General features: G+C 35.4%; 1 protein-coding gene and 1 pseudogene across 3 annotated transcripts in view; both read right to left on the bottom strand.

The window, feature by feature from the left end:
• The window catches only part of ATG2B (autophagy related 2B), a 90,819-nt gene that overhangs the window by 36,238 nt on the left and 34,225 nt on the right, over window positions 1–20,356 (bottom strand). For all 3 annotated transcript variants that reach the window (XM_017528175.2, XM_017528176.2, XM_037738348.1), the window contains exons 12-28: window positions 19,487–19,637; window positions 18,678–18,770; window positions 18,352–18,540; window positions 15,353–15,626; window positions 13,352–13,454; window positions 11,982–12,177; window positions 11,519–11,661; window positions 7,077–7,234; window positions 6,463–6,635; window positions 5,829–5,979; window positions 4,671–4,870; window positions 4,430–4,510; window positions 2,930–3,036; window positions 2,672–2,764; window positions 1,699–1,769; window positions 1,164–1,240; window positions 739–909 (exon numbers count right to left, since the gene is read on the bottom strand). In XM_017528175.2, coding sequence (XP_017383664.1) covers window positions 739–909; window positions 1,164–1,240; window positions 1,699–1,769; window positions 2,672–2,764; window positions 2,930–3,036; window positions 4,430–4,510; window positions 4,671–4,870; window positions 5,829–5,979; window positions 6,463–6,635; window positions 7,077–7,234; window positions 11,519–11,661; window positions 11,982–12,177; window positions 13,352–13,454; window positions 15,353–15,626; window positions 18,352–18,540; window positions 18,678–18,770; window positions 19,487–19,637 — 2,431 coding nt within the window. The remainder of the gene's footprint in view (window positions 1–738; window positions 910–1,163; window positions 1,241–1,698; window positions 1,770–2,671; window positions 2,765–2,929; window positions 3,037–4,429; window positions 4,511–4,670; window positions 4,871–5,828; window positions 5,980–6,462; window positions 6,636–7,076; window positions 7,235–11,518; window positions 11,662–11,981; window positions 12,178–13,351; window positions 13,455–15,352; window positions 15,627–18,351; window positions 18,541–18,677; window positions 18,771–19,486; window positions 19,638–20,356) is intronic.
• On the bottom strand, window positions 13,149–13,246 carry LOC119471175 (annotated as a pseudogene).

Below are 20,356 nucleotides of genomic sequence, written 5' to 3'. Positions count from 1 at the left end.
AAAAAAAAAAAAAAAGAAAACTGGATTGTCTTAGAGGTAAGAAACAGGGAAAATATGATGATATAAATAAGTCTTCTGGGGCTGGGTGTGGTGGCTCACGCCTGTAATCCCAGCACTTCGGGAGGCCGAGGCAGTCAGATCATGATGTCAAGAGTTTGAGGCCATCCTGGCTAACATGGTGAAACTCTGTCTCTACTAAAAATACAAAAAGTTAGCCGGGCGAGGCGGTGCACGCCTGTAGTCCCAACTACTCAGGAGGCTATGGCAGGAGAATTGCCTGAACCCAGGAGGTGGAGGTTGCAGTGAGCTGAGATCACGCCACTGCACTGCAGCCTGGGTGACAGAGTAAGACTCTGTCTAAGAAAAAAAAAAAGTCTTCTGATAACAATACCTGCCAGCTTTTCATAGCATTTTTACATACAACTTGCATAGAAAAAGCTTTTACATGATAAATGTTTTCTTTCTTCCCTTAGGACAGATGAAAATAACTTAAATCTAGGGAAAAAAAGTATTATGTTTGTTAAGAAGATTAATGGAAACAATGAATTTCGAAACAATCGAATAGTCTTCCAAAAAGGCCTGTGAAATCACCTTTCCCAACCCCATTATTCTGAAGGTAAAGAACAGATGAATGACTTTCAGAGTTTCTTTTCTACCTTATGGCTGTCGTGAAGACCTCAATAATGTAAACATGTCATGACATGGCAGGGACCGAAGGAATAACATTGCTGACTGTACCTTAGACCTTCTTTGAAAGGCTCCAGGCTTCATTTCTGCCTTGTTAGGTGTCTGCAAGTCACCATAGCTTGCAATGTACTGAATGAGATTCATTAACGCAGCACAAGAGTCTGAGCACGTTCTGATATGGATAACATCGCTGGAACAGTGTAACTCAAAGCGGGGCTCAGTCTGGACGAGACACAGAAAAAAATAATGAAAACGTTTTCCAAACAAGAGACAAAAGTTTCTTTTTTGCATAGATTTACGTTAAATAAGATATATGATCATCTGTCTCACCACGTAAAAAAGTATTTAAATAAATAAATTTTTAATATATTTGCTCTATTTCTGACCAAAATTAGGCATATGGAAGAATATTAAACTCAATTTTTTTACCTCTTAAAAAATAGAACTTAAAATTTTTGTTTATTTTAAAAACTTACTTGCTCTCCATCAGAATCAGACTTCACTGCAGTTATGGTTAACTCCAAAAGCCCCATATCCATCACACGAACATAATCTAAAATTTTTTAAATTAAGAAAATGTCTCAATACAGCTTTCAAAAATGTCAACCAACACCTAATACAACTAGCATTCCTTTGAAATTCATTGCAGAGAGCACTAAAAATAATTATAATGCTATGAAAATATGGTTTTATCCTATAAAATTCCTAAAATTCCCTTTATTCTTTGTTAGAAACAAAAATTATCTTAAATAAAAATATGCAGTATATACAGTAATTTGATGCATGTAATTAGCATTACAAGAATATTACAATTTCAAAGTGAAAAACCAATATATCTGAAAAACTAAGCTCTGAATATATACCACACAATTACTATATAAAGACCCTTTATTCTTTATCTTTAATAAGATTCTTAGTTCACTAGCTTATCCCAGAGTTAAAATGCTTCAAAATATTCACACATGAAAATAAAGCAGCATTCATCTACTCCATTTGTTTTTTAACTCTTACCTCTATTCAGATTTATAGTAACAGTATTGCATTTGTCAGACAGATGTAAAGCAGCTTCATCCAAGATTATTCTGAGGCAAGAAAGATAAAACCAACATCTGAGAAACTAAGCTTTGAGTTATCATACGCCATAATCACTATAAGCCTAATTGCATCATTCTTTCTGGTATGAACATTGTCGAAGTCATAGGCAGTTTCTCACTTATAATTGTCATCTAACATTTTTTAAAAACTCACTGTGAATGCTAAGAATATTTAAATGGTATAAAGAATTAGATTAAATCATCTACTCAACTAATTCTAAATTTCTGGCAGTTTTTAAAGAGACGCCCAAATTTACAAGATTTAAACTACAGTATAAAGATAAAGTGGGCCGGATGTAGTGGCTCACAACTGCAATCCCAGCAGTATGGGAGGCCAAGGCAGGAGGACCACCTGAGGCCAGGAGTTCTCAACTAGCCTGGGCAATACAGCAAGAACCTCCTTCTCTACAAAAGAAATTTAAAAATCAGCCAGGGATAGTGGCATATGTCTATAGTCCTAGCTACTCAGTAGGGTGAGGGCAGAAGATCACTTGAGTTTAAGAGTTGAAACCTGTAGTAAGTTGTGATCATGCCACTGCACTCCAGCCCGGCCCACAGAGCAGGACCATGTTTCTAAAAAATAAAAAAATTAAATAAAAAGTATAGAGTTTATCAGGTATTAGGGGAAGTTTACCGTATGTTTTTAAAAGCAAACTAAGAATCTCCAGAATTAAATTCTTCTCTAAAAATGAAATGCAATAATAAATAGGTAGATGAAATATGCCACCTGAGAAAAACTGAGTAACTTGAGTAAAAGGTTACGACTACTAGCAAAAAAATGTCTATTTTAACAAAAGATTAAGGCTTTAATACAATGGTTTAGGTAAATATCAACTGGTAGTATGTTTTGAACAGGTATGTTTAGTATACAATGATGTTTACACAGGTACCTGAGAGTAGAAGAAGATTTATCCAACGCAACGCTACTGGAAACACTGAATGTTTCCACAGTAAGAAGAGATCGGATTGGCAAATAAAGGGGTCTAATGCCAAAGAGAAACAAAAGAATATTGATTTGATATGGCACCAGAAACTCTATTAAAAACAACAACAACAATTTGAACTTTAACTCCATTGAATTATGTTTTTGAAAATTTAGTATATATTTTAAATAATGAAACTTTATTTTGTTCCATTTGTGAACTTACCTATAATCAAGTGCACAGCTCCAAAGATGAACATGAAAAGTTGTAAATGAAGTTGGAGGATTATATCCCAAAACAGGTTCATCAGCAATATTCAAGAAGTATAATATCTATAATCACAAAAAATTAAAATGCCCTGCTTTAGAAGAAAAAAAAAGGTTTCATATAATATCCTTAATACCAATGTAAACCAGAATATCTCACAAAAAAATTATTTAACTGGAAAATCATAATAGTAAAAGGAAAAAAAAAATCATCATTTTGAAGGAATTAATTTCAAAAAGTACTTGCATCAGAAAAGAATGTAATGGATGCTGATGGATACATTCATTTCTTTGACTATAATAATCATTTTACTAGGTATATGAAAACGCTATTCACCTTATATAATAAAACTAAATTTTTTAAAGTATTTTGCAAAACTCGAATTTGAAATGAAGAAGCCTATCCAACAATTGCAATGCTATAGAAATCTTAGAAAATCGTACCTTATGAAACTAATAACAATGTATGCATAATATGGTTTCACATTTTTTGGCTTGGAACAATTCTTGGAAAAAATAAATTTGCTGAAGACTGCTTAAAACTATCAATATGGCTTCTTATATAACTCATTGTGCGGACAGGGATTGGTTTTCTTTCTAAGTCACTGCTAAAGGAAGCTCTTTTTCCTTAATTTATATCTAGCTCAACCTAAAAAACAGTCCCTCTCACCAACATCTATTCTCTCATATATCCAATCCAAACAAATAAAGAGGTTATGCTAAATGTCTCCCTTCCAGCTGGTTATTCACACTAACCACTTCTTTACTCTTACCACATAGACAGAAAGTCAGACAAATATCCTCATGTTTTCTAAATGCTTTCATGAGAAAAGCATTTTGAAAACCTTCAGGTTTTTAAATAATTTATTATTTTCCCAGCACAATTAAGTCCCCTTTACAAGAAACATGAGAAGGAATTATAGCACACTAGTTTTCATTCTCACATAAGGAAAAGCTAACTTCTTACTCAAAGTTTCCCCTGAAAAATAACCAATTGTATTCTATTAACATAAAAAGTTGTTCAACTGGAAATTAATGACAGAAATCCTGATAAAATGCTTTAAAGCAACATCATATTATTGGCCTAGGGAATTATATGGAAATAGCTCACTTAAAGAACTTCTGATTATAAAAGCAATTCAACATACCATTCACTGCTCCTCTATGCCAGGCACTCTACAGGTCCTGGGATACAGGGTCCTTTGCCTTCCTTTAATGACTTAAAAGATAACCCTGTCCCTGAGAGATTTTGAGGACCACACTTAAGGTAAAAAGCCAATTACATTCTGAGGTGATAATACTGTTTTATTTCTTAACCTAAAAGATGGTAACATAGTAGTGTTCACTTGATGATAATTCACTGAGCTGAACATTTATGAGTTGTACACTTTTCAGTATGTATATTAGATGTCAATACACATTTTTAAATAAACTGATACATACATAACAGCTCTCTTACCTGCTCATGCCAGCTAAGCCCAGAAGGAAGCATTCTATGCTGAAGAGTGGCTCCTTTCAGTCCTACAGCAATGAGAAATTCCTATACAGAACAATACAAAGAACAACATTTACCACCTATGTAATCCTGTAACTCAAAAGTTTTTCCAAGAAAATAAATGTGTTGTCTTTTACGCAATTATTTTTAGCAAGAATCAAATCAACAGCAAGTACTTAATGGCATAAAAGTACAAAACGCAAACCTTTGTATTGGACTCTGATTTATCAGACAGTATTTTAACAGCAACAGAGAGCATATTCAAACTGTCTCCTCCAACTCCATCTGAAGAAGTTCTACTGAGGCCATCTTCTTCAGAGGAATATATAGTAGGTTCCAACCAGTGTGGGCGGGTTGAGCTGGGCAGTCGTGTTTCTGTAGGAAGGATCACTCCATCCACTATGCCTAGAGATCCACATTGAGGTAAAAATAGTAACAGAATGATTACTTGAAATTAGCTAATCAACTTACATGACTCAAAACAAAAATCCATGTGTTTCCACTATTGCCTAAGAAGGCATAATGACAAAAACCAACATGGCATTATGGCATTAATAATCCACTCCTTTTTGCTACTGTTAGCATGACTAACAGTGCACAACTTAAAAAAGAAAAATGTATTCTGAAATGCTAGGAAAATTAAATAGGAAAATATCACAAACATTTCATGTCTATGAAACAAGGTAAACTCAGGTCACTGCTCAAAAACTGGTAAGTTCTATATCTGGAACCAAAAGGAAATATTCCTTAAGGGACAATAAAGAACTTAAAGTCCCATTGGTAGATAAATGGATACATAAGAGATGATATATCTTTACAATGGAATATTATTTGGCAATAAAAGGAATGGAGTATGGATACAACTTGAATGAACCTTGATAAAGTGTGTCAAATGAAAGAAGCCAGTTAAAAAGGCCAAATATTGTACTATTCCATTTATAAGAAACTTCAGAATATGCAAATCCATAGAAACAGAGTGTGGATAAGTGTGTTTACAAGAAGAAGAGAGTGGAAGGAGGTGGAAGGTTATCACTAAAGTGTATGATGTTTCTTCATGGAGTAATAAACATGTTTTTAAATTGACTCTGGTGATGGTTGCACAACTTTCGTGAAATACTAAAAACTATTGAAAGGTACACTTTAAATGAGTATGGTGTATGAATTATATCTCAACAAAGCTACTGCAAAAAAAGAACCTGAAGTTTACTTCTAATTTGTAAATACTACTTTTGACAGCAGAATCAGAACCCTCCACAGAAAATAATTTCTAGTATCAAAGTTCTGTTCTCAATAGACTTTCTTTGTTAAACAAGAAATTTAAACATGTCTAAAGAGAAGTAGCCAAGTCACATTTTTGTCCTACCTTTGTGGTATAGACTGAAGCTGCTAGAATGAAGACAAATGTAGTGCTTGTCATCAAAACCTTCATATTTTGTCACGCAAAACAATGAACCGCTATTGAACTCTAACCAGAATTCACCATGTTTGTTTTCCAACAGATCTCCATTTTCTTGCTAGTAAAAAGATCAGAAAAACACAGAAGTTATTATTTAAAAGCAGAAAAGCAAGCATGTTCCTTGAGATGCTCTTTCTTGATTCAGCTTAGGAAAATCTCCCACACTGCAGCAAAGCAATCTAATCCTTGAACCATTCGATACCACGGTAAAAAATAAAACTGGATAACTTAAATGCTATGTGGAACCTCTTCTATCAGATGAATCTCTGTACTTTGTTCTCCTGTATAATAGATTAATTGCCAATTGTCACCCCAGAAGCAGAATTAGCACCTGTTTTCCAAAGGGAGGGCCATACAAAGTTTGATCTGTAACGAAAGCTAAATCCCCAAAGTTGCTGTCGTCATGGTTTGCCCCAGAACACTGGTCATCAGTCCCTAAAACAACCTCCAAATATTAAATACTTCAATCGCTGGATGTATATCATAGAATTATTTAAAATAAGACACATTTGAAAAAACACTTTGGATTTGTAAACCTCACCTTCACATCTGTGAACACTGCCATTAATCCATGGTTAATATTCAGAAGAACTGAGAGAAAACTCTGTGAATTCTTGTTCTGAGAGTCTAGTTTTTTTTTCCTACGGGAACGATAGTTGGGATCAACAGTGGAAAAATATTGCAAAGTCTCCTCCTCAGATCCACTTTCCTCATCTATGAGAAATAAACATACAATGACACAACTCCAATAGTCTATTAAGATAAAACAGCAACTTAAAAATGATCACAAAAATATTTTATATTTATAACCTGCTTAGTTTTATAAGTATGGTGTGAACGTAGAAATATATTTTCTGTTTTTCTGGATTTTATAAAGGGGGAGTCAAAAAAAAAGAAATATATTTTCTGTTGTTCTCTTTAGCCCTGAATTTCAAATGATGTGCACACTATCCTTCTAAAGATAACATACTTAAGTGACAATGATATTCTCAATACACAGATAGAAATGAGGAAATATTTTATGAATGACTAAAAGAAATTACAAAATATAGTTACAATGAAAAATAAAGATTTTTAAATCCACAATTGAAAGGTTACTACTTAGTTAACTGATAAACTATGCATTTTAAATAAAAACAAATTAAAATATATTACCATAGTGAACCGCGGATTTAAATGGACTAAAACTATCTTTGTTGAAAATATTAATGAGCTGACTGGCTACTGAAAGCCCAATGCCATAGGAAATATTTTCGAATGTCTCCACTGGAGAAGGAGCTGTTGGTTCCCACAGTAGCAAGTCATTAAAGATCCTATAAAGACAAAAGTTGAAAAATAAGCACATATCTCCTAGTTCAACAGAAGGCAAACTAAAAACAAAAATCCTTTAAAAGATCATATGAACAATAACTTTTTACATGGCGAAATGGAAATCAGATCCTACAAGAGTATGGAAAAACAACAATAATAACAACTGCATTCCTTCAATGAAAAAAATAACTGATATGGCTATAATGCAGGGCAGCTGACAAAGGAATCTGCACAATTAGATACCTAACTAGATACTTGCCTAATTTTACCTGTGTTATATACATCAAATTACAAATTCATAGCATACTTCAAAATATACCTTAGAGACAGAGCTCATAAAAATCACACACGAAGAACAAAAAAGGAAGACAGTTCACCTATATGAGAGCACTTTGTAAACTGGAACTGATCCTGCATCATCTCACTGACCTTCCCCTCAGTCCTGTGGGACGACCAGGACAGAATCATTTTTCTCACTTTACACTTGAAGAAACTGTCTCATAAGGGTTATGTGATCTTCCCAAGGTCACATGGCTAATTAGTAGGAAAATGAGAATGAGAGTCCAGATTATGTGGATTATATCCAGCTCCCAATTCCGTTCTTTTTTCTTTTTTAAGGTAAGTATTTATCTGTGGGATCAATTCAGTTCTTTCCCTAGAGATACCTGCTTTTTCTCTCATCAACAGAAAGCACAGCTTCACTGGTAAGACTTTATAAAATGAAAAATGCATATGGAGCACAAAATAAGGAGAAGAAAACCCTTAGGACTAGCTAGATTAGCCCAATCGATACTGGCAACCAGTGGGAAGGCATATGTCATACCTAGGCTGTCACCATATCCTACTTTTTCAAAGAGCTACCCTACCTGTCACTGCTCAGACGCCCCTCTGTCCTAGCCTCCTCCCCTCACCCACCCTCGTTGTTTCAAGAAAACTCAAACTTCACAGTGTCTTCTAGGAAGCCCTTTGTAAGATCTGGGCCCACAGCATATCCTTCACACACATCCACTTCAGCCACAGCACCTACAGCAACTTGCTAAATTTCCTCGTTTCCCCTTTCTAGACTTACAAGCCGCCCAAGAGAGGGATTTGTATCTATCATCGCTACATGTGCCTAGCACAGTGGCTGTCACATGACACTTGACAGCTGGTGAGGAAGGGACAGTGCATGACTCACACAAAAGGACTGCCAAAGCCCAGACTCATCATAAGGCCTGAATACCAGTTGAGGCACCAAGTGGTGAGGCAGCCCTGCCCCACTCTGTGAGAAGCCACTGCCAGGCCAATTCCTGAGCTTCTGAAGCCTTAGAAGGTATACACCAAGACTGAGTATTGTGACTCTCAAGATTATAATCCCACCCACTCATTATGTTCTCCTTATTTATATTTTGGTCTAAACACAGTCCTGACATCATTAGTACTATCAGATATTGGATGGTGCTTATAATATCAAGAAAGAAAACAATGCTTAAGATACTTAAGGACATATCACCAGGATTTTGTGTCTAGTCTACAAGGCTGAAACAAAATAGATGCTCAATACATATTTAATGAAAGCAGTTAGAATTCTTTTTAATATTCTATTTTAAACAAATTTCAACACAGAAAAAATTCTCCTGTACCTAAAACCATATTGCTAAAAAGAGCCTGTTGACCAAGGCACTAAAGGAGTAAACCAACATTTTAAATATATAAAGGCAGAGTTGGTTATAACTCCTGCTCAGGAAAAAAAAAAAAAAAGATAAATGGATAGTATTTACATTATTTAGTAAAACTTGAATGGGGTATGAGAACTATATGGTAGTATGTATTCAGTTTAGCTTCCTGCTTCTGAGAGCTGAATTGCCAGTTAACATAGAATGTCCTTGTATGTGGGAAATACGCATTCAAGTACTCAACATTGAGGGGACTCAGGTCAGCCACTTACTCTCAAATGGTTGGGGCAGGGGGATTTCCTTGTACCATATTACAAATCTTCTCCGAGAATGTTTGGAAATTGTTTAAATAGTATTAATTTCAAAATACACAGTTGAATAAGGGGCAAAGGATGCAAACCCTGAGGACGTTTATAGATTTATATGGTCCCAGAGAGTGAAGGAGCACTTCAGTATTTATGCAATTCCAGGGACCTGAGAGACCAGAGAGTGGTTAGTGGAAGGTATTCAATAGAATAGAAACTCTCATAAGCAACCCATTAAACCAACTACCCAGATTAACAGTTACATACTCTAATACATATTCTAATACATACTCCCTGACTTAAGCAGTCAGCTACCCAATTATCCCCAATTACCAGAACAGTGGAAGCCCCCAACATGCTAACTGCTTGCTGCTGGTAGACATCTCTCTAGCAGAGCTGAGAACCGTTCCTATCAGTAGAGTTATATATTTCAAATACTCTCCAAAGACCAATTTGGGGAGTATATGAAATACATGTCTGCCCTCAAATCTGCTTGTATTAGTTACTATAAGTTACTTTAAATAAAAACTGTTTTAATTAATGCAGACTGGGGTGAAAAAAAATCTTAAAAACCTACAAAGATTCTCCGCTCACATATCTTTGAAAAAAATTTTTTCACTCCACTTTAAAGAAAATAGAACTAAAAACTCTAGACAATGCCTTCTGGGTATACTTTACGTAAAAAAAAAAAAAGAAAGAAAAAGAAAAAGACAAAATAGTCAGATGCTACATGCAGGATTAAAAAAAGGAAAAGGAAACAAAAGACAACATAAAATTCCAATCAGTGGCTCATACTTGAAGAAAAGGCCTTGTCCTATATTTAAAAATGAAGTGGTAAATAAATATACATTTACAAAGGGAATGATTAAGGTATGTATTACTGTTCTTGATGTCCTGATTTAATCAAAAGCAATCTGCTCAGTCAATGAAGAAAAAGAAAGAAATGGGTCAAGTCTTTCTGATCTCTGGGCTAGGCCTTGAAAGAGTCATTGCATTTCCCTCAAGCTCAGCCTTGCACATACATTAGCTCTTCGCAAACACCCTTGAACTATGAAATAGGAGGAGAGGCCTAGAGATCAGTCATTTCCAAACTGTAGATCTGGTATAAACAAACCCCAACATTTAAAAACAATCTGAAACTTCTCTAATGTTAGTTTAATATAAATTATGTGCTATTTATAATGTACATTATAAAACAAATATAAAAATAGAAATTTTAAAAGATTATTTTTTAACTTAAACATAAGTGCTAACATTTTCTTCCTATACCCTAATGGACTGTCATCTGAATCTCATTTTCAATACCACTGAAGTAATGTGAATGCTAGAATCCTTCCCAGAACTTGATTGATTGTGATTCTAAGAGCAAAAGTCAATGGCACCCAGTAAGAAGACCCACGGTTTATTACTAACATTCAAGGAATAAAGAGCCAGGGGTATCTGATACCAAGTAAACCTAGAGCAGAAACAACAGTCTGAAGTTTCTGAAGACTAATGGAAACTAGAATAACTTGTCTACATATAGGAAGCCAGTGATGACAAACACTAAGGACTTCTTTTTCTAGAAACCCACATGACAATCTTTCAGGTATGCCAAAGAGAAATCCCTTCAGTGGGTATGAATGATAATAGACAACAATTAAGTGCTTATGATATGCCATACACTTGTTATATCATTTAATCCTCCAAACAACCCTTATAGGTGAGTGCCAGAATCATCTCCATTTTACAGATGAGGATGCCAAGTCTTATGGAGGCTAGGTGAATTGTTCAAGGCCTTCAGAGTCTATGATCTAGAATTCCATTTATATCAAAATATCTGCCTGGCATAAATATTGAGGGATATCTAAATATAATAAATTTAAATTTTGTACCCGTTCACAGAGTTTTGAATTCCAACAAGATATCTGTTTGAATGTTGAGGAAAAGATGCTTCTTGTACAATGACTGGGGTTCTGATTCTACTCCAGCATTGGCTAGCCCTCTGTATTAGTATCTCCTAACTCTTCATGTCACTGCACATGTAGAAAAAATCATATTTGATTCATACCCTGCAGTAAGCTGACAGAGGGCAACCAGCCAGCCTGAAGGCTAAGGAAATAAATATTTCACATACCCAGCAGCACACTAATTAGGAAACTCTGCTGTGACAATAGCACATCATAATGGCAATAGTTCCAACAACACCAACAGTCACCATCAACACCACACAAAGTACACAGAGATGGCAAATAATATTAAGGCAAGGAAAGGAAAGGGGAAAGAGGAAAAACAGGGAGGCAACTAGTCTGATTCCAACAATTTAACTAAATGTGCATAAACTCACCTATTATAAAGCTTCTCATAAAAGCTCTTATTAGGTAGTGTTATATAAATATTTGGTAACGTAAGTTCCAGCACATAGTGAGAATTGCTGATTGCTTTATCCTGAAACTCTGTCATTTCTACCGGGTCTCCTGGCATCACCATCTAAAACATAATAGTTTAGTGCAAAAACAAAGGCATCAAATAACCATTTTATGTTTACAATTGTAGTAGCATCTTTTTAGCCTATTGGTAGGGCTTGGTATGTGAGAAATAAATAAGCAGGTAACATTTAACTGGTGAAAATACATACCAAAAAAAAATAGTTATTATTCAATTTTGGAGTTTAAGACATAGCAAAAACAGTAAATGAAGCTTTTTTAAAAAAATTAAAAATTAAAAGCATTGCTCTATGTCAGAGAATAACAAAGAATAACAGAAAAACAGTATTATTTCTTTGTAGCTTGTTCACACTTTAATCTTACCTGTTCATTTTCAAACATTACTCTACGAGAAGAAAAAGGAGATGGAGCTGGTCTTCTTAGATCACAAACATCTTTCAGGGAATGAGCACCTCCTTCCTCTTCCTCCTGGTAGTGACCATCATTCTCCTCTTCTTCCTCAGCTGCAATTCTCTCCAAAATGGAATGCATGGCTGGTGGATTTATTTTCAGTACAATTCTGACAGCAAAGACAATTTTTAAAAGACCAGGATCTAAGTGTAAACAGTGAAACTTTAACTTTTGTGCAAATTAATACAGACACCACTGATTAAATCTTAATGATAGAACTAAACTTCTCTACAAAGTCTAACTATGTCTAAGGTAACCCACTTATGAACATGTTGTAAGCCTGAAAGTGCGGAACTGAAACAAGTAAGTAACAGAAAGACATTAACATTTTATACTTGGCTAACTGAAGGTCTGATCTTTTGGGGGCAAAAAAGTTATTTTTAAATTTCATTAAAAGTCAGCGAACTTTACCTAAGGATTCTAGTTACCACTAAACCAAATCCTCTCACATACAGTCTGTTCTGCTATAATAAAATACTTGTCTACCTAAGAAACCTCATGTTACATCAACTTCATATTATATCAGTTGGTCAACGGGAAAAGGGAGAGATTGATTAGGGAACAGTTTCAAAACCCTAACAACAAAGTTATCTTTTCCTCCAGGAATTTCAGTAATAAAGGGCTGGTGCTGTCTTTGTTCTGTAACCACAAAACCTAAAGATCACTGAGTTTATGCAGCCTATTACTATAAAAACTAATGAGCTTTTACTCCAGAGTAATCCCATTCCTTTCCTAAGCTTCTACAGAACATCACTAGCGCAGATTTTTCATTCTCCTTTGATTACCATATCCACCCATTGTTATAAGGAGGTATGGAACCCTCAAAGAGAACAGCAGTGCTGCGACTACAACAGCTCTTACTCCCTAGGTAGTGGAGCGATTTGGTTCGTAAATGATCACAGGCTTTTTTCCTGATAGATACCCTAAGGTAAATTGTGCTTCTAAATTACTTAACTGAAGTCGATCCAATTCTTAGGATGAAAACTTGTGCTCTAAACTCATGCTCACTACCAAGTGTGTATGAGCAACACCTGTCCTAAGAATCAGCTAGGTCTAAGGGACAGTGGAGAGGAGGCTTAAAATAAGGTAGGCAGAAAAATGGCACAACAAGGTTCAAGGGTGACACATCTCACACATATATGTGAACACCCAATCATCACACTTATGAACAAAAGAATCATGGATGGACATTTTTAGCCTACATGTAATAGCCAAAATGTTGGTTTAGAAGAATATATTTTTAAAAGGAAAACCCTATTCAACCTACGTATTTGCTTACTTACCGTGGCCAGTCAAAGTCATCTGATGTTGTTGTATCTCCATCTACTCCACTAGACACATGGAAAAACTTAATAGATGGATCTCCTTTCTCTTCCTGGAATGATCCTAAAAAAACAAGATGATTTACTGAAATGCATGTCTTCTCAAGTACTAAAAGAAGAGATAAAGGAGCACAGTTCCTCTCAATCAGGAACACAATGCAACCTTACATTCTACAGCACTTTTTCAATTGTTCTGGTTTCATGTGCACATGTGGTAGACAGAATGAGCCCATAAATTACAGATTGTTTTGTGTTCAAATTCTTAAGTACCAATGTACACAGCATAAAGTCCATAATGACACAGTAATACAGCACTTAGCACTAAGTGCTAGTAATAATTATTTCTTCATAAAGTCTATATAGTTAATCTACATTAGAAAAGTAACTACATTTCTTAAATTAGGTGTTTTGTACCAAACACTATAAGAAATACCTCTGTTCAAAATAATTCTGTACGGGCCGGGCGCAGTGGCTCACTCCTATAATCCCAGCACTTTGGGAAGCTGAAGTGGGCAGATCACCTGAAGTCAGGAGTTTGAGACCAGCCTAACCAACATGGCAAAATCCCATCCCTACTAAAAATACAAAAATTAGGTAGGTGTGATGGTGCCCAGCTGAGGCACGAGAATTGCTTGAGCCCAGGTGACAGCGATTGCAGTGACCCAAGATCATGCCACTGCACTCCAGCATGGGTGACAAAGTGAGACCCTGTCTTTAAAAAAAAAAAAAAAATTCTATACATGTTTTTTTCAATCCATTTTACAAATAAAGAATGGCTTTCCTCCAGAATAATGAGTCTCTCAATATTGGAGATAAGGGATAATCCCGCAGCACCTGAAAGCCCTTTCATGAAGTCATAATTGGCAAACGATATGTAAAACTGAGAGAACAGAAGGGAAACTTTTGCAGCCTATTCTAATGAGGGGGAGGGAGTGTGGCTGCAGAGAAAGGGTGTTGTGGCAGAGGCAGGTGGTTTAGGAACCATAGGATAAAAGATTTTCTGAGGTCTTCATTGACTTGGTTCACTTTAAAGTTTACATAAATTCCCTTTATTTACTGGCAAAAACAAAGTAACACAGAAAAAATCAAAACAAGTTTTAGAAATAAGTCCCTAGTGATTAGTTAGTATAATGGTTGAAAGCTCAAGCTCTACTGTCAGACTTAGGTTCAAATCTTCATTCTGCCATTGATTACAACATGATCTTGCAAGATACTTCCAAGTCCACAGATTGTCTCATCTATTAAATTATAAAAATAATCGGAAAAATAAACATGGCGATTATGGTGACTAAAAAAATAAGACAATGTGTATCAAGTGCTTAGCATAATATCTAACATACAGTGGCACTCAACAAGTTCTATTATCAGTCCTACAACAAATAAATGAGAGGTGATAATAAAAATGTAGGCTAAAGTACTATACTCTCCTGAAGACAACAGGAATTTTAAGAAAGTGAATGAATTATCATCTTCAGTTTTGTTTTTTGTTTTTTTTTTGAGACAGAGTCTCGCCAGGCTGGAGTACAGAGGCATGATCTTGGCTCACTGAAACCTCCGCCTCCCAGGTTCAAGCAATTCTCCTGCCTCAGCCTTCCAAGTAGCTGGGATTATAGGCACGCACCACCACACCCAGCTAGTTTCCTGTATTTTTAGTAGAGACAGAGTTTCACCATGTTGGCCAGGATGGTCTCAATCTACTGGTCTTGTGATCTGCCTGCCGTGGCCTCCCAAAGTGCTGCAGTTACAGGCATGAGCCACTGCGCCCAGTCCATCCTTAGTTTTTTAAAAATAACCTATATCACATAATTTGTATATAAGACTAAAAAGACATTCTCTTGATTTTTTTAACATAATTCTTTAATTTGCTTATATTTTGGGGCTGTCAGATACTTTTGTGATGTATGTTTCAGTAGCAGTTACTTGTATCTAGTGTGGTTCTTTTACAGGCACATTCAATCTTACCAACTAGTTCTCTAAAGGTAAGTTCCAATTTAATTTGTTCTGGGGTTGATCCTCCTATAAATTCAGTCTTAAATTCTAGATCTGTGAAGGCTAAATGAAGGATCTCCTTCTGAAGTGACTTCTTAAACCACGGTCCTCTTTCTTGATCAGATCGAAGATCAGGTATTGGGAAGCGAACAGAAAGGTTTAACGCTGGTGTAGCAACTTGTACTGATATCCGGCAATTTGCAGGATTATGTGAATCATCTAGAAACACTTCAGTGAAAGCCTTGTGCTAAAACACAAAACATCAAAGATATGCCAAAATATTAAGTAGATGAACATAAATTACAGAGTACTCAACATTACAATATGTACAATCATGATTTCCCCATTTGGTATTCTGCATTAAAATTCAATTCAAATTAACCACTTCCATATTAATTTAGTGTAAAAAAATTTTATAATGCAGCAACTATTGGCAAAAGTGAAAACTACTGGCAAAAGTTAAACTCTGATATAAAACATTGAATAAATTAAAAACTGAGCCAACGTGAAGACAAAGGCACTATAGATATTTATCTTACTATAAATTTATAAAGAATACTGTGTAAATTAGCCAACCAAAAAATTCAATATTGTTGAAAATCACTATAGTGTCCAACATTCTGTTTGAAAAATTTTTCTACCAATATACGACTTTAAAGACTCAATGTGAAATCAAATGAATTATGCCAAATACAATCTCTAACTCATCTTTGTACTTCTAGGATTAAACCCAGAGGCTGGCACATCACAGGTTCTAAATAAATATTCACTAAACGACTCACCCTGAGCTCCTATCCAATCCAAGGGTATGATCTCATCAAATGGCTCTAGGAGACCAAGACGTATGCTCCATTTACCCAAAGCCATCTTATAATAAAAGGGTCAAAGAACATGCCTTTCAAGTAGAAGTCTATTTCTATTTTTTCTCTAAAATATATTGAAACTAAAAAAGTTTTAGTCCACTCTAGGTTTTAACATTCCTCAGTTTCTTCAATGAATTTCTAACCTCCATGATTAGAAAACTCCCTTCATATGCTAGACTTTGTGTGTGTGTGTGTGTGTTTGTTTTTTTGAGATAGGGTCTTGCTATGTCACCCATGCTGGTCCCAAACTCCTGGGCTCAAGCAATACTCCTGCCTCAGCCTCCTGAGTTGCTTGGACTATAGGTGTGAGCCACCACACCGATTTTTAACAAATCTATTCTAACTCTCCCTATTTGATTTGCTAATTATTAACTGCAACTCTCAAGGAAAAGTAACTCAAGAGATCAAACCATCATCTGATTACATATATAATTAGGAGCTAATATAGAGGCTACCCCACAGAAATAAAAATAACTAGCAATTGATGACAATAACAAATAAAGAATGCCCACCCTGGACAACACAGGGAGACAAAAATAAAAAACTCAACCAGATGTGGTGGCACACACATGTAGTCCCAGCTACTTGGGAAGCTGAGGCAGGAGGATCGCTTGAGCCATGGGGGTCAAGGCTAACGTGAGCTGGTATCATAGCACTGCACTGCAGCCTGGGCAACAGATTTTTGTTTCAAAAATATTAATAATAATAAATAATGCTAATTTGATGTGAATACTCAATACTAAGAGAAAAGCAAATATGTAGAAAAATAAAATATCTTTTTCCTTTTCTTTTTAACTAAGGTTGTCTCCAACTGATCCTGGTCCTACGGCCCCAAAATTCCTAATGGAGTTCTTGCAAATCTGACTTAACTTAATTTGCTTAGAAAAGACCCCAGGCACCAGATCTAAGTAAAAGTGATACAATGTGATGTTCAACAGATTATTTTCAAAGTATATCCTATAATGTTTGGGCTACATGTTTTAGGTAGTTCAATTAATTTATCAAATGTATAAACAGATAAAATTTTGTGAAGACATTATAATCACAGCTTATAAAAATTCAGATAAACATGGAAAAGTAAAGAAAACCTAATTCCACTATATCATAAACAATGCTACTGACTACCCTATTTCCAGCCATTCTTTTTCTATACATTAATTTTATTTACACAGGTGCGACAAGGCTATGTAAAACAATATATTCTACTTTTTCATTTAATCCTTCTTGATAAGCCTTGTTCATGTTGCTATACCATCTTCATAACCATCATTTTACTTTTTTTTTTTTTTTTTTGAGACAGAGTCTCACTCTGTCACCCAGGTTGAAGTGCAGTGATGTGATCCCAGCTCATTGCAACCTCTGCCTCCTGGGTTCAAGCTATCCTCAGGCCTCAGCCTCCTGAGTAGCTAGGATTACTGGTGTATGCCACCATGCCTAGCTAATTTTTATGTTTTTAGTAGAGACAAGGTGTCATCATGTTGGCCAGGCTGGTCTCGAACTGGCCTCAAGTGATCCTGCCACCTCAACCTCCCAAAGTGTTGGGATTACAAGTGTGAGCTGCCACACCTAGCCATAACCATCTTTTTTTTTTTTTGAGATGAAGTCTCACTCAGCGAGACTCCAGGCTGGAGTGCAGTGTTGCAATCTCAGCTCACTGCAACCACCGTCTCCCAGGTTCAAGAGATTTTTCCCATCTCAGCCTCCCGAGTATCTGGGATTACAGGCACCTGCCATCATGCCTGGCTAAGTGTCGTATTTTAGTAGAGACAGGTTTTTGCTGTTGGCCAGGTGGTCTTGAACTCATGACCTCAGGTGATCCACCCATCTCATCCTCCCAAAATGCTAGGATTACAGGCATGAGCCACTGTGCCCAGCCTGTAACCATCATTTTAAATGACCACATAAAATTTCATTGTGTATTATCACAACTTATTTAGCTAGTCTACTATCAATACACAAAAGATGTCTCCATTTATTATTACAAATAATGCTGTTTTAATAATATATACTGCTTAATCTATTAAAAATTCTTAAGTTCAGAAATTATCTCAATAACTCTTAACAGCTAACCATAATTATGATTGGTATTTGTGGGTTTTGAATACTTACTAGACTAATATGCTTATTATATGAAGTATACATGTGGGATGCCATCATCTCCACTGTGGCAAGTTTCTGTGGTTGAAGCAAGGAATTTAACCTGTCCACAATACTGATATCCAGCTCGCAACATACTGGATTTAATTTAATTTGTAATTCTGCCTTCTGAGGAACCGAACTAAGTCTTGCTTGATTGCCCTTAAAAAAAAAAAAAAAAAAAGACATTAATACAATCACTAAAAACTACTATAAGATCATGTTAAGACCTTATAATTGTGACAAAATATATATCAGATGAAAATATACAGGTTGTATTATAAAAAAAGATATCTTACCTGGGGCCCTCTAGTCTCAGAATGCTTATAATGAAGCTGAAGACACACAGAGGAATGGGAACCAGTTCCTTCTTTGGAATGGAACATTAAAAGCTTAAAAGTAAAGATGAAGACAAATTAAATGTAAGATTAACCTACAATTAATCACATGAATTTACAGAGGTGCCCATATAATAGTGAGAAAGGCTTTTTGAAGTCAGAAATTTGGTTTTAAGTTTCACTTTTGTCCCTTACTAGCAATGTGAACCTCAGACAAGTTAGTTAACTCCTATGATATCTCATCTGCAAAATGTAGGTGAAGATTCAAATAAATTCATTTCCAAGAAAGTGTTTTTAAAATAAAACAGTTTAGGGTCAAAGTAACAGCAATGAATGTTACTTGGACAGTTTTCTAAAGTTTCTTTAGGTCACACTTTTACATTAGGAAAAAAATCAGAATAATGGCAAATGAACACAAGACACTTCACTTGTCTTGAACAGTGCTTAGCACACAGCAGGCATTCAATAACTATTTGTTCAATAATCAAATTCTTCTGAAATGAAGAGTGCTTTGAAAATGGGTGAAATGAAGTCATTTTTCTCATAACCCATCTATCACTTCTAAATAAGTCAACTCTTAATTTAAAATTCTAACAGACCCTTATAATGATGTTGGGTAACATTCTTAAAAATGTTTCAACAGAACACATATGCAAAAAGAAAATGACATTACTCCTTCTATACATTTTTAAAGAAAATCACTGCCTCATACAATTATTAAAAAGCAAGCTAGATTTTAAAAATAATCTTTAAAAGTATTCAACATTTACCTCTGTATAGTGAGGAGGAACAGAATGAAAATCAGTTGGAAATAAGCACTCCAAAAATTCCATTTGCCCAATGGACATATCAGTACTGAAATATCGGGCAGCTGATCTTTGTCTTTGTTCATAGGATACTTTAATGCCAGTACCTATAAATCTATTATTAAAAAAGCACCATTTAAGATTATTCATATACTTCTACATTAAACAATGTATAAGTAGTCAAAGAATAGAACAAAGTGTTAACATATAACAATTATCCATCTATTCTGACAAGTTTAAGTTGTTATAAATAATTAATATTCCTAAGAAAATTAACCAGAAAGATTGCTTCAAATTTGTCTTTCCTTAAGATAAAAAAATAGTTCTGTTGACGGGAGATTTTCCAGGATATATTTATTTCCCAACACTGCCCTTCCTCTTCCACATTTAAAAATTTACCTTGCAAAGATAAAATCTTTCAAATCTGTAAAATATATGAAATAGCTTCTTAAAATTATCTAAAAACATCATGCAATATTTCAAAAACTTCAGTCGATGAGGACCAAATTGAAGTCTACCTCTATTTTTTGTTGCTTTTGTCATATTTTCCTACTGGCAGATATTTGAAACCTTGTCAAAAATGGGGGAAAAAAAGTCCAGGTACAGTGGCTCACTCCTGTAATCCCAGCACTTTGGGGGGCCGAGGTGGGCAGATCAACTGAGGTCAGGAGTTTGAGACCAGCCTGGCCAATATGGTTAAACCCCATCTCTATTAAAAGTACAAAAATTAGGCCAGGCACAGTGCCTCAAGTAATCCCAGCACTTTGGGAGGCCAAGACAGGTGGATCACAAGGTCAAGAGATTGAGACCACCTTGGCCAACATGGTGAAACCC

This window comes from Cebus imitator, unplaced genomic scaffold, assembly GCF_001604975.1.
Source record: "Cebus imitator isolate Cc_AM_T3 unplaced genomic scaffold, Cebus_imitator-1.0 Scaffold52, whole genome shotgun sequence".
Taxonomy (NCBI): domain Eukaryota; kingdom Metazoa; phylum Chordata; class Mammalia; order Primates; family Cebidae; genus Cebus; species Cebus imitator.
This window is presented reverse-complemented; position numbering and strand designations above follow the sequence as displayed.